At 45.0% G+C, this 14,795-nt stretch overlaps 1 protein-coding gene across 1 annotated transcript; it reads left to right on the forward strand.

Annotated features, from left to right (window-relative positions):
- Positions 1 to 1,556: 1,556 nt before the first annotated feature.
- LOC106598605 (type III endosome membrane protein TEMP-like) lies at positions 1,557 to 13,893 on the forward strand. The gene is made up of 3 exons (XM_014189634.2): positions 1,557 to 1,695; positions 7,005 to 7,165; positions 11,317 to 13,893. The coding sequence occupies exons 2-3, from the start codon at positions 7,012 to 7,014 to the stop codon at positions 11,697 to 11,699; spliced, it is 537 nt and encodes a 178-aa protein (XP_014045109.1). The 5' UTR covers positions 1,557 to 1,695; positions 7,005 to 7,011; the 3' UTR covers positions 11,700 to 13,893.
- Positions 13,894 to 14,795: the final 902 nt, after the last annotated feature.

Genomic DNA, 14,795 nt, shown 5'->3' on the forward strand with positions numbered 1-14,795 from the left:
GTCATGTGACCGAAGACATTAACGTGTCACTACGTTGGAGTTTTGTTTCCTGACTCAAAGGGAATAAATACCCTGCCATCTCCCTCTGAGCATTAATGCCACGTTCAAAACAACTGCGAACTCGGACATCTCAGACTTCCGACCTCAGTGCATTCAAGACAACTGGGAACTTAGAAAAATACGAGCTTGGAATGGGAAAAATCGTTTTGAACGGTCATCCAACTAAGAATTCCAACTCCGGATCTCGGACCTTTGTAGAGCTCCAATTTTTCGATCTGAGGATCCACGACGTCATGATTTGACCTCGTATTTTTACGAGTTCCCAGTTGACTTGAAAGCATCATAAAACTCATGGTACCTTTTCCCATCTCATATTTGTATGATGCTGGATTCAGTGCTCTCGTCTACATTAAAACCAAATAATGATCCAGGTTGGATGTGACAGCAGAGATGAGGTGCACACTTTCGACCACGCCCCCTGACTTTGAGAAGCTTGGATGCATCATGCAGTAAGCACACCCATCTCCCCACATTAAAAGTACTGTATGTCATGGTGAGTTGCGAAGACTGTCACGCCCTGATCTGTTTCACCTGTCCTTGTGCTTGTCTCCACCCCCCTCCAGGTGTCGCCCATCTTCCCCACTTATCCCCTGGGTATTTATACCTGTGTTTCCCGTCTGTCTTTGCCAGTTCGTCTTGTTTGTTCAAGTCAACCAGCGGTTTGTCTCAGCGCCTGCTTTTCCGCTTTTCTCTTATTTTCTTGTCCTCTTGGTTTTGACCTCTGCCTGACCTGACCCTGACCCTGGGCCTGCCTGCTGACCTGTACCTTGGCCCCACTACTCTGGATTATTGGCCCCTGCCTGCCTTGACCTGTCGTTTGCCTGCCCCTGTTGTTGCACTAAACATTGTTACTTCACACAGTCTGCACTTGGGTCTTACCTGAAACCTGATAAAGACAGTCAGAAATACTGTTAGAATGTTTTTCAATTGATTGTAGCAAATAAAAAAGTAAACATTGGCTGTTAATTACACAATTTATTTTTCACATGGTTGGGATTGCAAGAATTTTTAGATATCAAAATGTGGTCTTGGGCAAAAAAGTTTGTGAATCACGGGTGTAGGTCTACTTGGACACAAGCAATGGCACATGTAAGTGTACTGCCACCTTCTGGTTATAACGCTGAACTGCTGAATTTGTAAAGTAAACAAATGGAATGTTCCTCAATTTCAAGCCACAGATTTACAATTGATGAAGTCATTATTCTCAAATGACCAACAATGGGCAAAGCACACTGAAAATAAACTGAATAACTCTTTGTGTGCTAATTCAAGCCTTGAATTGAAGGTTTAACAGATAGTGCTTCAACCTGAAAGTAATTTCCAAGGAAAATACTACTCTTCCCACTGAATACATTTCATCCATTGCTAAACTAATTACCAGCACATTCTTGAGTCTTACATAGCTGACTAAATTAAGGGACAGTGATAGGAAGGAATAAATGAATGACAAACCAAACCCAGTTATAAAGTGACTTATTAACTGTCTCTTTAAGGCTATGAGTGGGACAGACAATGACATTTCCTTCAACCTTTAGCACAACAAGTCTCCTTGCAGTCGGCTAAACAAGAGGACAAAAACACCCGCCGAGATAACATCTCAAAGATATTAAGTCTATCAACGTCATTGTATGTCAGGTATGTACAAGTCATTTGCCAAAATCCATATGAAGAGGGGACTACAGTATGTTGTTGAGTAATGTCAGTTATAGGCATGTGGTGGTCATGTGACGACAGGGTGTTTTTGACATAGTGCACAATATGGCAGAATCACGAGAGGTGGCTGAAGTGGCACGTTGAATATAATATTACTTTACATTTGTTCTATCAAGAGGTACAGTTTCTTTTTTTTAAAGAATTTTTTATTTTTTATTATGATTATATATATTTTTTTTTATAGGTTCAGAACTTTTGTGAAATAGCACAGTAACAAATATATGGCAAATAGAAGTAAAACGAGTCCTATATCGACATAACCTGAAAGCCCGTTCAGCAAGGAAGAAGCCACTGCTCTAAAACCGCCATAAAAAAGCCAGACTACGGTTTACAACTGCACATGGGGACAAAGATCGTACTTTTTGGAGAAATGTCTTCTGGTCTGATGAAACAAAAATAGAACTGTTTGGCCATAATGACCATCGTTATGTTTGGAGGAAAATGGGGGCTTACAAGCCGAAAAACACCATCCCAACCGTGAAGCACGGGGGTGGCAGCATCATGTTGTGGGGGTGCTTTGCTGTAGGAGGGACTGGTGCACTTCACAAAATAGATGGCATCATGAGGAAGGACAATTAAGTGGATATATTGAAGGAACATCTCAAGACATCAGTCAGGAAGTTAAAGCTTGGTCGCAAATGGTTCTTCCAATTGGACACTGACCCCAAGCATACTTCCAAAGTTGTGGCAAAATGGCTTAAGGACAACAAATTCAAGGCATTGGAGTGACCATCACAAAGCCCTGACCTCAATCCTATGGAAAATTTGTGGGCAGAACTGAAAAAGGGTGTGCGAGCAAGGAGGCCTACAGACCTGACTCAGTTACACCAGCTCTGTCAGGAGGAATGGGCCAAAATTCACCCAACTTATTGTGGGAAGCTTGTGGAAGGCTACCCGAAACGTTTGACCCAAGTTAAACAATTTAAAGGCAACGCTACCAAATACTAATTGAGTGTATGTAAACGTATGACCCACTGGGAATGTGATGAAAGAAATAAAAGCTGAAATAAATCACTCTCTACTATTATTCTGACATTTCACATTCTTAAAATAAAGTGGTGATCCTAACTGACCTAAGACAGGGAATGTTTACTAGGATTAAATGTCAGGAATTGTGAAAACTGAGTTTAAATGCATTTGGCTGTCACAGCTGTCGTGGAAGAGAGAATGGGACCAAGGCGCAGCGGGTTGCGTGCTCAACATATTTATTATAATAATGAGAACACCACGGAAAAACAATAAACAAACTAACGACAGGAACAGAGAAGCAGGCTCAACAAAAGCAGTGCTCTCAAACAACTACCCACAAGTGACAAACCCGATTCTTGCTGCGCCCGGCTAGCTGCGCCCGGCGGCGATGGCTGCGCCCGGCTGATGGGCGGCGATGGCTGCGCCCGGCTGACGGGCGACCCTTGCTGCGCCCGGCTGGCGGACGACCCTGGCTGCGTCCGGCTGGCGGGCGGCGATGGCTGCGCCCGGCTGACGGGCGACCCTTGCTGCGCCCGGCTGGCGGACGACCCTGGCTGCGCCCGGCTGGCGGGCCGCTCTGGCGGCTCCCGACCGGTGGGCGGCTCTGGCGGCTCCCGACCGACGGGCGGCTCTGGCGGCTCCCGACCGGCGGGCGGCTCAGGCGGCTCCCGAGTGGCGGGCGGCTCTGGCGGCACCAGACTGGCGAGGCTGGGCTGACGCACTAGAAGCCTGATGCGTGGGGCTGGTACAGGATGTGCCAGTCTGGGCACACGCACCTCAGGGCTAGTGCGGGGAGCGGGAACAGGCCGAGTCGGACTGGGTTGACGCACTAGAAGCCTGATGCGTGGGGCTGGTACTGGACGTGCCAGCCTGGAGACACGCACCTCAAGGCTAGTGCGTGTAGCGGGAAACACTGGACCGTAGAGGCGCACTGGCGGTCTCGAGCGCAGGGCTGGCATCACCCCTACTGGCTGGATGCCCACTTTCCCCTGGCACATGCGGGACGCTGGTACTGCACGTTCCCGGCCTGAAAATACCCGGCCTCGCCACAGCACCCATCACCCCAAAGCACGGGACCTGTCCAGTATGTCTCTGCCCAAAAATGGTACGGGGAGCTGGCCTGGGGCTCCATCCTCGCCCCGCCAAACTGCCCTTGTGCCCCCCCCAAAAAAATTATTGGGGCTGCCTCTTGGGCTCCCTTACCAGCCGTGTTCCCCGGTCCTCGCCAGATTTCCTCCGCTGCTTGGTCCTGTTGTGGTGGGTAGTTCTGTCACAGCTGTCGTGGAAGAGAGAATGGGACCAAGGCGCAGCGGGTTGCGTGCTCAACATATTTATTAAATCAAATGAGAACACCACGGAAAAACAATAAACAAACTAACGACAGGAACAGAGCAGCAGGCTCAACAAAAGCAGTGCTCTATAACAACTACCCACAAGTGACAAACAAAACACACACCTATTTATAGGACTCCCAATCAGAGGCAACTAGAAACACCTGCTTCCAATTGAGAGTCCAGCACCTGTAACGGCTGTCTGAGGAAGAAGTGGACCAAAATGCGTCGGAGTTAGGGTTTCGTCATATTTAATACACGAACACTATGCAATTCACAAAAAAACAACAAAACTGACAGCCAACACAGTCCTGTCAGGTGCAACCACAATGACAAGCACAATTACCCACGAAACACAAAGGAAACGTAGGCAACTTATGTGTGACTCCCAATCAACCACAACCCTCTACAGCTGTGCCTAATTGGAAGTCACACGGCCAAAATCAATGAAACAATAAAACACACACACTCCCTTCTGCCACGTCCTGACCCAACTACACCCTCTACTGGTCAGGACGTGACAGTACCCCCCCCCTCAAGGTGCAAACCCCGGGATGCACCTAAAAAAGGAAAACACAAGAAAATCCCCAATACCCCAACAAAAAATAACACCTAAACAATAAGGGAGGGAAGGGAGGGTGGCTGCCGTCACCGACGGCACTGTGCTACACCCTCCCTCCCCAACCCACCTATCCTGGAGGTGGCTCAGGTGCAGGACGTGGACCTCGCTCCACCTTCGGCGTTGCCCACTTTGATGGCGCCGATAGCTGCACCGGGCAGACGGGCCACTCGGGCTGACCCTGGCAGACGGACCACTCGGGCTGGACCGGAGGATAGGAGGGCCACTCGGGCTGGACCGGGGGGCAGGAGGGCCCCTCGGGCTGGGCCGGAGGGCAGGAGGGCCCCTCGGGCTGGGCCGGAGGGCAGTCTGGCCCCTCGGGCAGTTCCGGGCAGTCTGGCCACTCTGGCAGTTCCGGGCAGTCTGGCCACTCTGGCAGTTCCGGGCAGTCTGGCCACTCTGGCAGTTCCGGGCAGTCTGGCCACTCTGGCAGTTCCGGGCAGTCTGGCCACTCTGGCAGTTCCGGGCAGTCTGGCCACTCTGGCAGTTCTGGGCAGTCTGGCCACTCTGGCAGTTCCGGGCAGTCTGGCCACTCTGGCAGTTCCGGCTCAGGATTCACCAGGCTGGGGAGACATAACGGAGACCTGGCTCTGTGCGCAGGCCCTGGACTCACCAGTCTGGGAAGACCCGCTGGAGGCCTGGTTTGAGGAGGTGGCACAGGAGAGACCAGGGTGGAGAGACCCACTGGAGGACTGGTCCGTGGAGGAGACACGGGCTTGACCAGGATAGGGAGACCCACTGGGGGACTGGTCCGTGGAGGAGGCACGGGCTTGACCAGGATAGGGAGACCCACTGGAGTACTGGTCCGTGGAGGAGGCACGGGCTTGACCAGGATGGGAAGACATGCAGGAGGCTTGGTTCTGGGCATAGGCACAGGACGTGCAGGGCTGGGAAGACATGCAGGAGGCCTGTTTCTGGGCGCAGGCACAGTCTTTACCAGATAACCAGCACGCACCTCAGGACGAGGATGGAGAGCTGCCTCAGGTGACATCATTCCCACGACACGCTCATTCGGGCGAATGCCGTATTTTATGCACCATACTAGCAGCTCTCTCATCTCTCTCTCTCCTAATTTCCCCATTAACCCCGTCACAGTCTCTGCCTCATATCCCTCGCTCACCTCCAATGTCATCCCGACTGGCTCTGGTTCCGACCTCAGCTCCACCGACTGTCCCGTGTGCCCCCCCCAAAAAAATTATTGGGGCTGCCTCTCGCGCTCGTTGCGCTCTCTCTCCTCGTAATAGCGCCTCTCCGCTCTCGCCGCTTCAATCTCCCACTGCGGGAGGCGATAATCCCCAGCCTGAGTCCATGGTCCCTCTCCGTCCAGGATCTGTTCCCAAGTCCATTGGTCCATAACGCTGTACTCCTGCTGCTCCTTCCTCTTCCGCCGCTTGGTCCTGGTTTGGTGGGTAATTCTGTAACGGCTGTCTGAGGAAGAAGTGGACCAAAATGCGGCGGAGTTAGGGTTCGTCATATTTAATACACGAACACTATGCAATTCACACAAAAAAAAAAAAAATGACAGCCAACACAGTCCTGTCAGGTGCAACCACAATGACAAGCACAATTACCCACGAAACACAAAGGAAACGTAGGCAACTTATGTGTGACTCCCAATCAACCACAACCCTCTACAGCTGTGCTTGATTGGAAGTCACACGGCCAAAATCATTGAAACAATAAAACACACACACTCCCTTCTGCCACGTCCTGACCCAACTACACCCTCTACTGGTCAGGACGTGACAGCACCCAACCTACACATAGAAAAACGACCCTAGAACATACACATAGAAATACAAACATAGACCAGTGACCAAAAAACCCCGTAATACATAAATAAACTACCCTCTGCCACGTCCTGACCAAACTACAATAACAAAATATCCTCTCTACTGGTCAGGACGTGACATTGGCTAAGGTGTATGTAAACTTCCGACTTCAACTGTATATGTATGTGTATATGTATGTGTATATGTATGTGTATTTGTATGTGTATTTGTATGTGTATATGTATGCATGTTTATATATATATAGATAGATAGATATATGTGGGTATGTGTATGTATACATATATCCGCAATATTAAAGCAGATTTTCCCCCCCAAAGAAAGAGGTACAGTTTATGCATTAAAATGAATAGTAAACATTTTAGGACTAACTCTCTACCTTTTGCTCATTTTTTCGAATGTCTGCATTTCATCTGACAGTGACAAGATGGACCCTTTTCAGTTATATTCCAGAAAGGATTAGGTAGAATGAGTAGATTCTTTCATGCTCATCATATCACCCAAATCTTCCTGTTTCTGCAGGAGAGTCATGGAACATCTGGGTTGCAGTGCCATCGTGGCCTTTTGTTTTGGGGGGGCACTTATTGCAGGTGCACATCCTCCTGGATCAGTCCTGGGGAAGAGTCAAGCATTTAAAAGAAAACTCCTGATGGAATATGATAATAACCCTACCTCAACAACCAGTAAGTTTTTTCTTATATTCTTTTGTCATTCACTGTCAACAGACAAATGCAAGCATTTCATTTGTGTCATCCTCAAAGCAAATTCACTAGTGTACCTAAATTACATTTAAATTTAACACCTTCACAAAGTTCAGTGCATTCGGAAAGTATTCAGACCCCTTGACTATTTCCACATTTAGTTACATTTAGTTAAAACAATTTCCTCATCTATCTCCACACAATACCCCATAATGACTGGCCAAATATGCTGGCCACTCTAACATAAAGGCCTGATTGGTGGAGTGCTGCAGAGATGGTTGTCCTTCTGGAAGGTTCTCCCATCTCCAAAGAGGAACTCTGGTGCTCTGTCAGAGTGACCATCGGGTTCTTGGTCACCTCCCTAACCTAGGCCCATCTCCCCCGATTGCTCGGTTTGGCCGGGCGGCCAGCTCTAGGAAGAGTCCTGGTGGTTCCAAACTTCTTCCATTTAAGAATGATGGAGGCCACTGTGTTCTTGGGGACCTTCAATGCTGCACAAATGTTGTGGTACCCTTCCCCAGATCTGTGCCTAGACACGGAGCTCTTTGGACAATTCCTTCTACCTCCTGGCTTGGTTGTTGCTCTGACATGCACTGTCAACTGTGGGATCTTATATAGACAGGGTGTGTGTCTTTCCAAATCATGTCCAATCAATTGAATTTACCATAGTTGGACTCCAATCAAGTTGTAGAAACATTTCAAGGTTGATCAATGTAAACAGGATGCACCTGAGATGGATTTCGAGTCTCATAACAAAGGAACACTCCTTAGTAAAAGGCACATGACAGCCCGCTTGGAGTTTGCCAAAGGGCACCTAAAGGACTCTCAGACCATGAAAATCAAGATTCTCTGGTCTGAGGAAACCAAGAGTGAACGCTTTGGCCTGAATGCCAAGCGTCTCATCTGGAGGAAACCTGGCACCATCCCTACGGTGAATCGTGGTGGTTGCACCATCATGGTGTGGGGATGTTTTTCAGCGGCAGGGACTGGGAGACTAGTCAGGATTGAGGGAAAGATGAACGGAGCAAATTACAGAGACATCCTTGATGAAAACCTTTTTCCACAGTGCTCAGGACCTCAGACTGGGGCGAAGGTTCATCGTTCCACAGGACAACTACCCTCACCACACAGCCAAGACAACGCATGAGTGGCTTCGGGAAAAGTCTCTGAATGTCCTTGAGTGGCCCAGCCAGAGCCCGTACTTGAACCCGATCGAACATCTCTGGAGAGACCTGAAAATAGCTGTGCAGCGACGTTCCCCATCCAACCTGACAGAGCTTGAGCGGATCTGCAGAGAAGAATGGGAGAAACGCCTCAAATATAGTTGCGCCAAACTTGTAGCGTTATACCCAAGAAGACTTGAGGCTGTAATTGCTGCCAAAGGTGCTTCAACAAAGTACAGAGTAAAGGGTCTGAATACTTAATTATGTAAATGTGATATTTACGTTTTTCTTTTTTATCCATTTTCAAAAATGTCTAAAAACCTGTTTTTCCTTTGTCATTATGGGGTATTGTGTGTAGATTGATGAGGGGAATAAAAAAAATGTGGAAAAAGTCAAGGGGTCTGAATACTTTCCGAATGCACTATACATATGGGTCCCACCAATCCAGTGTCAAATTACACTTTTGAGTGTTGAAAAAATAACACTGTTTCAGTTCATGGGCATACCTTGACATACCTTGACACAATACACTTTGAAAGTGATGTGGCATTTTCCAGGAAGTAGCCTTCCAGGAAGTAAGTAGCCTTCCAGGAAGTAGCCTTTTTGAAGGGTCTTCAATGGACCAAAACTTTATAAAAGGCTTCTGGCAGAAATAAATTAATCCACAAACACAAATATAATTTTATACATATCTTAAGTGATGTCATTTAACAAATGTTATGATATAAACATCAAGCCCATTCAAAAGATTAGGGTACAGGACCCGGAAGTATGACACAGGACGACATCACTTGCACAGCGTATAGTTTTGGTATAGGCTACATACAGTATTAGTGTGGACAAAGTGGAAAATAACCATACAATGTTCAGTAACTCTTCATAATCATCAAATTACAATAAACATGCTTACATTACAATATCCACACTAGCACATTGGTGCATGCTCAATACATTGCTTCAATATACAGTGCCTTCAAAAAGTACTCACACCCCTTGACTTTTTCCACATTCTGTCGTGTTACAGCCTGAATTTAAAATGGATTAAATGTAGATTTTGTGTCACTGATCTACACACAATACCCCATAATGTCAAAGTGGAATTATATTTTTTAGAAATCTTTTCAAATGAATAAAAAATGAAAAGCTGAAATATCTTGAGTCAATAGGTATTGACTCAATAGGTATTCAATTATTTTGCTATGACAAGCCTAAATAAGCTCAGGAGTAAACTTTTTTTATACAAGTCACATAATAAGTTGCATGGACTCACTCTGTGTGCAATAACAGTGTTTAACATATACCCCACACATACAAATATCTATAAGGTACACAGATTCAATTACAAAGACCAGGGAGGTTTTCCAATGGTTCGCAAAGAAGGGCACTGATTGGCAGATGGGGGAAAAAGGGGGCCCACTACAAAGATACAGGTGTCCTTCCTAACTCAGTTGTCGGAGAAGAAGGAAACCGCTCAGGGATTTCACCATGAGACCAATGGTGACTTTAAAACAGTTACAGAGTTTAATGGCTGTGATAGGAGAAAACTGAGGATGGATCAACAACACTGTAGTTACTCCACAATACTAACCTAATTGACAGAGTGAAAAGAAGGAAGCCTGTACAGAATAAAATATTCTAAAACATGCATCCTGTTTGTAATAAGGCACAAAAAAAATGCCAAAAATGTGGCAAAGCATGGTGGTGGCTGCATCATATTATGGGTATGCTTGTCATCGGCAAGGACTAGGACGTTTTTTAGGATAAAAATAAATGAAATAGAGCTAAGCACAGGTAAAACCCTAGAGGAGAACCTGGTTAAGTCTGCCTTCCACCAGACACTGGGTGACAAATTCACCTTTCAGCAGGACAATAACCTAAAACAAAAGGCCAAATAATACTGGAGTTGCTTACCAAGATTACATTGAAAGTTCCTGAGTGGCCTAGTTACAGTTTTTACTTAAATCGGCTTGAAAATCTATGGCAAGACTTGAAAATGGATGTCTTAACGACCAACTTGACAGAGCTTGAATAATTATTTAAAGAATAATGGGCAAATATTGTACAATGAGCAATCCAAGTGAGCAAAGCCCTTACCCAGAAAGACTCACAGCTGTAATCTCTGCCAAAGGTGATTCTAACATGTATTGACTCAGGGTTCAATATATTAGTGTTTTATTTTTCATTAATATACACAGTACCAGTCAAAAGTTTGGACACACCTACTCATTCCAGGGTTTTTCTTTTCAGTATTGACTGACCTTCATGTCTTAAAGTAATGATGAACTGTCGTTTCTCTTTGCTTATTTGAGCTGTTCGAACATAGCCCTTTTACCAAACAGGGCTATGTTCTGTAAACCACCCCTACCTTGTCACAACACAACTGATTGACTCAAACGCATTAAGAAGGAAATTACTTTTAACAAGGCACACCTGTTAATTGAAATGCATTCCAGGTGACTCATGAAGCTGGTTGAGAGAATGCCAATATTGTGCAAAGCTGTCATCAAGGAAAAGGGTGGCTATTTTGAAGAATCTCAAATCTCAAATATACTTTGGTTTGTTTAACACTTTTTTGGTTACTACATGATTCCATGTGTTATTTCATAGTTTTGATGTCTTCACTATTATTCTACAATGTAGAAAATAGTTTTTAAAAAATTAAGAAAAACCCTGGAATGAGTAGATGTGTCCAAACTTTTGACTGGTACTGTATATATATATATATATATATATATATATATTTATTTTTTATTCTTCCACTTTGACATTACAGAGTATTTTGTATAGATCATTGACAAAAAAAATACAATTAAATCCATTTTAATCCCACTTTGACTTTTTCAACATTTTGTTGTTACAAAGGGGTGTGAATACTTTCTGAAGGCGCTGTATGCTTGTGTGGTGGATATTGGAACATTCTCTGGTTATTCTCTGAATTTACCCCATTCTCCTGTCCCCTGCATCCCACAGCTGTCCACCCCACCATGGCTGGTTCCTCCGCAGGCTCTACCTACTTGGCTGTAGCGCTGGCCTCCGCCTTCACTGTCTCCCTGTTCCTCGTGGTGGCCGTCAAGTGCCGCCTATTCCACCGCTACCTGGCCAGCAACCGCCACTCCCTGCTCCCCGAGGGGGACACAGCCAGCCAGTACAGCCCAGACGAGGTGACCTTCCCTGGGCACGGCATGGTAGGCCGAGGGGGTGAAGGTAATAGGACCCATCGAGGGTTGGATACAGATGACGACGATGGCTTCATAGAGGATAATTACATCCAGGCCAGCGAGAGGGCGAGGGCGGAGAGTAACGTGGACGACGGGATGGAAGGAGAGGATAGTGATGATGATCTCCTGATTTGAGGTGATTTGAGGACTGGTTGACAGAAATAGTTAACAGTTGACTGGCTGACAGTTGTGGGTTCACTTCATAGAGTCCAATGCTGTCCAGACCAGGCCTGGGTTCAAATAATATTGGATTCCTTTCAAATATTTCAGCTGTGCTTAATTGAGCTTGTGTGACACAGCTGAACCAAATGAATAGTCTCAAAAGTGAAAAACCCCACCCAACAGGCACTCCAGGCAGGCTCAATAAAACACTCAGAGTATTTTAAAGAAAACAATTACTATTTGAACCCAGGTCAGGTGAGCATATGTTGAAAGATGACAGAGATACTGAGAAAAGATCACGGTCCCACTTAACGACTTACTGTATAATTACTGTATACTTTAAAGGCTTTATAAAACATTCATCATGTCATAAATACCTAATTAAGCTGTTTGAGAAGGTTTGAATCTTAAGCAACCTGCACACACATTATTTGAAGTACAATAGACCAACATAGCTACTGTAGTAGGTCAAAGCTGTGTGCTGGAAAACCTTGGTAGAGCATGGGTGAAGTACGCATCGTGGCGCTCATGTGAATTTCCTTTATTTTTCAGCTACATACCATTGCCTACTTCTCACTCAAAACGTAGTTTTTTGTTTTTAATACTACATATAGTGATTTACAATTTATTTGTAAGCAAATACTGTAAAAACATGATGATATAATAGGTCATACAATCTGATTCTTTGCCAAATGTGGCATAGTAACCCATATTAAAAGGGTTTATGAAGGCTTCATTAACAGTTAAAAGTGTTTCCTTTAAAGTGGGACATTTTTCAAGTGGGGGACTAAATGAGCCTGAGCCACATTGAAGATGAGTTGTTACTGTTTCTGAAGACAGCAATGCAAAATAAATATCCTTGATTTCTTTGTATGTACAGTACCAGTCAAAAGTTTGGACACACCTACTCATTCAAGAGTTTTGTCTTTATTTTTTAAAGCATCCCTCATGAAGCTGGTTGAGAGAATACCAAGAGTATGCAAAGCTGTCATCAAGGCAAAGGGTGGCTACTTTGAAGAATCTCAAATATAAATATAAAATGTATTTTGATTTATTTAATACTTTTTTGGTTACTACATGATTCCGTATGTGTTATTTCATAGTTTTGATGTCTTCACTATTATTCTACAATGTAGAAAATAGTACAAATAAAGAAAAACCCTGGAATGAGTAGCTGTGACCAAACTTTTGACTGGTACTGTATAAAGTCTTTTGACACTTTTTATATCATGTAAAATGTTAATAATGTTGAAGATGCAAGATCCAATTAACACTATGCTCAACAAGTGATGTTGTTTTGATAGTCCTTAAAAATGAACAATGCTTGTATGTTACCATCGATATTGATTTGATAACTTTATTATAATGTACTGTGTAAATCATTTATTGAAACGTTGCTGTTGTAGAAAAATGTTAAATCTTCAGTAATATTCTTAGCCACTTTAACATCTCTGATGATCTCTGATCTCTTTACACCTGGCGCTAACATGCTTCCTTTGCCCTGATCTGGTCCACATTCTCATCATGCCCACACATTTTCAGAAATATGTCTACCCACATGGTATTGTAATGTGTCTGTTATCCGTACAATGTGTCCGCATTGTGACTAGATATCCTGGTCCCTCCCCTCCCTGATTGCAAATTATTTGACATCTGTTCTTTCAAAATAATCTACATGTATTTACTAAGTCATATCGATGCCATTAGTCAATGGTGGCACAATAGTACCACCTCTCAATGACTTTAGAAAGCGGATAATAATGATTCGCTGAAGTATTACAGACATGGGAACATTGCCTTTAAATTTCAATCCCGCTGTCATGCTGAATTTCCGCGATACTGATTGAATAGTGCCCTAAATGGTTTCAGATGTCTAGATCCGTCTACACGTGTAAGATTTCCAGGCACTAAGCGTGTCTGACTACCTTCCGAGGTGGTCAGGAAGATCCGATCACTATCAGATTACAATGCGTCTACAACTGTCTGAATGTGTGGGCACAATCAGAATGTGGACAAAGGACAAAGGACGCATTCTAGAACCAGGTACAAACGGGGCTAAAGTCTCATGGAGAAAATATTAACCTTCTTGTTTACAGTTCTCAGGTTTGTGCACGCTGTGTCACTTTGTTCCCTGCATTTCATAAAAAAAAGCAGAATACACAATCTATACAGACACAAATTGTGATATTAATCCGATACATACAAAATAACAACTCCTGATTTACGGTGTCCATATTAGGACAGCTCAGAACAAGCCCTGCTGAGACTGAGGATGTCCTAATATGGGGGGGTCCGCCCGCCCACCACTCATCATTAACTCTATCCGTCTCCGGCTGTGAACTCAACTCATGTCCTGGACGGCAGAGTTTAGGAGCTGTTTGAGGAGGACAGCCAGCACTAGGAGGCAGAGCATGGTGCCCACCCCCAGGTGCCACTCCCCGGACAGGCTGGTGGTGGTGGAGAGGAGGCCCCCGCCGCCTAGCCCCAGGCCCAGGCCCAGGACGAGGCACACCGAAAGGCAGGTTCATGGAAGGAACCACCACAGATCCACCTGGTCCTCCAACACGCGCCACTGGAGTAGGATTTAGTCCAGGCGCAGCACACAGAGAGTCTGGCGTGGGGTGTGCCGTGGAGGCAGGGGGGAGAACTCCTCTAACAGGAAGCCAGTGTAGGGAGGCTAGCACTGGAGTAATATGATCAAATTTTTTGGTTCTACTCAGGATTCTAGCAGCCGTATTTAGCACTAGCTGAAGTTTATTTAGTGCTTTATCCGGGTAACCGGAAAGTAGAGCATTGCAGTAGTCCAACCTAGAAGTAACAAAAGCATGGATTAATTTTTCTGCATCATTTTTGAACAGAAAGTTTCTGATTTTTGCAATGTTACGTAGATGGGAAAAAAAGCTGTCCTTGAAACAGTCTTGATATGTTCGTCAAAAGAGAGATCAGGGTCCAGAGTTATGCCGAGGTCCTTCACAGTTTTATTTGAGACGACTGTACAACCATCAAGATTAATTGTCAGATTCAACAGAAGATCTCTTTCTTTCTTGGGACCTAGAACAAGCATCTCTG

This window comes from Salmo salar, chromosome ssa03, assembly GCF_905237065.1.
Source record: "Salmo salar chromosome ssa03, Ssal_v3.1, whole genome shotgun sequence".
Classification (NCBI taxonomy): Eukaryota; Metazoa; Chordata; class Actinopteri; order Salmoniformes; family Salmonidae; genus Salmo; species Salmo salar.

What these genes read in the sequence shown, in the direction of transcription:
- LOC106598605 (XM_014189634.2), top strand. Translation starts at nt 7,012, where the DNA reads ATGGAACATCTGGGTTGCAGTGCCATCGTGGCCTTTTGTTTTGGGGGG. An exon ending in TAACCCTACCTCAACAACCA is followed by an intron (nt 7,166 to 11,316) that starts GTAAGTTTTTTC and finishes TGCATCCCACAG; the next exon opens with CTGTCCACCCCACCATGGCT.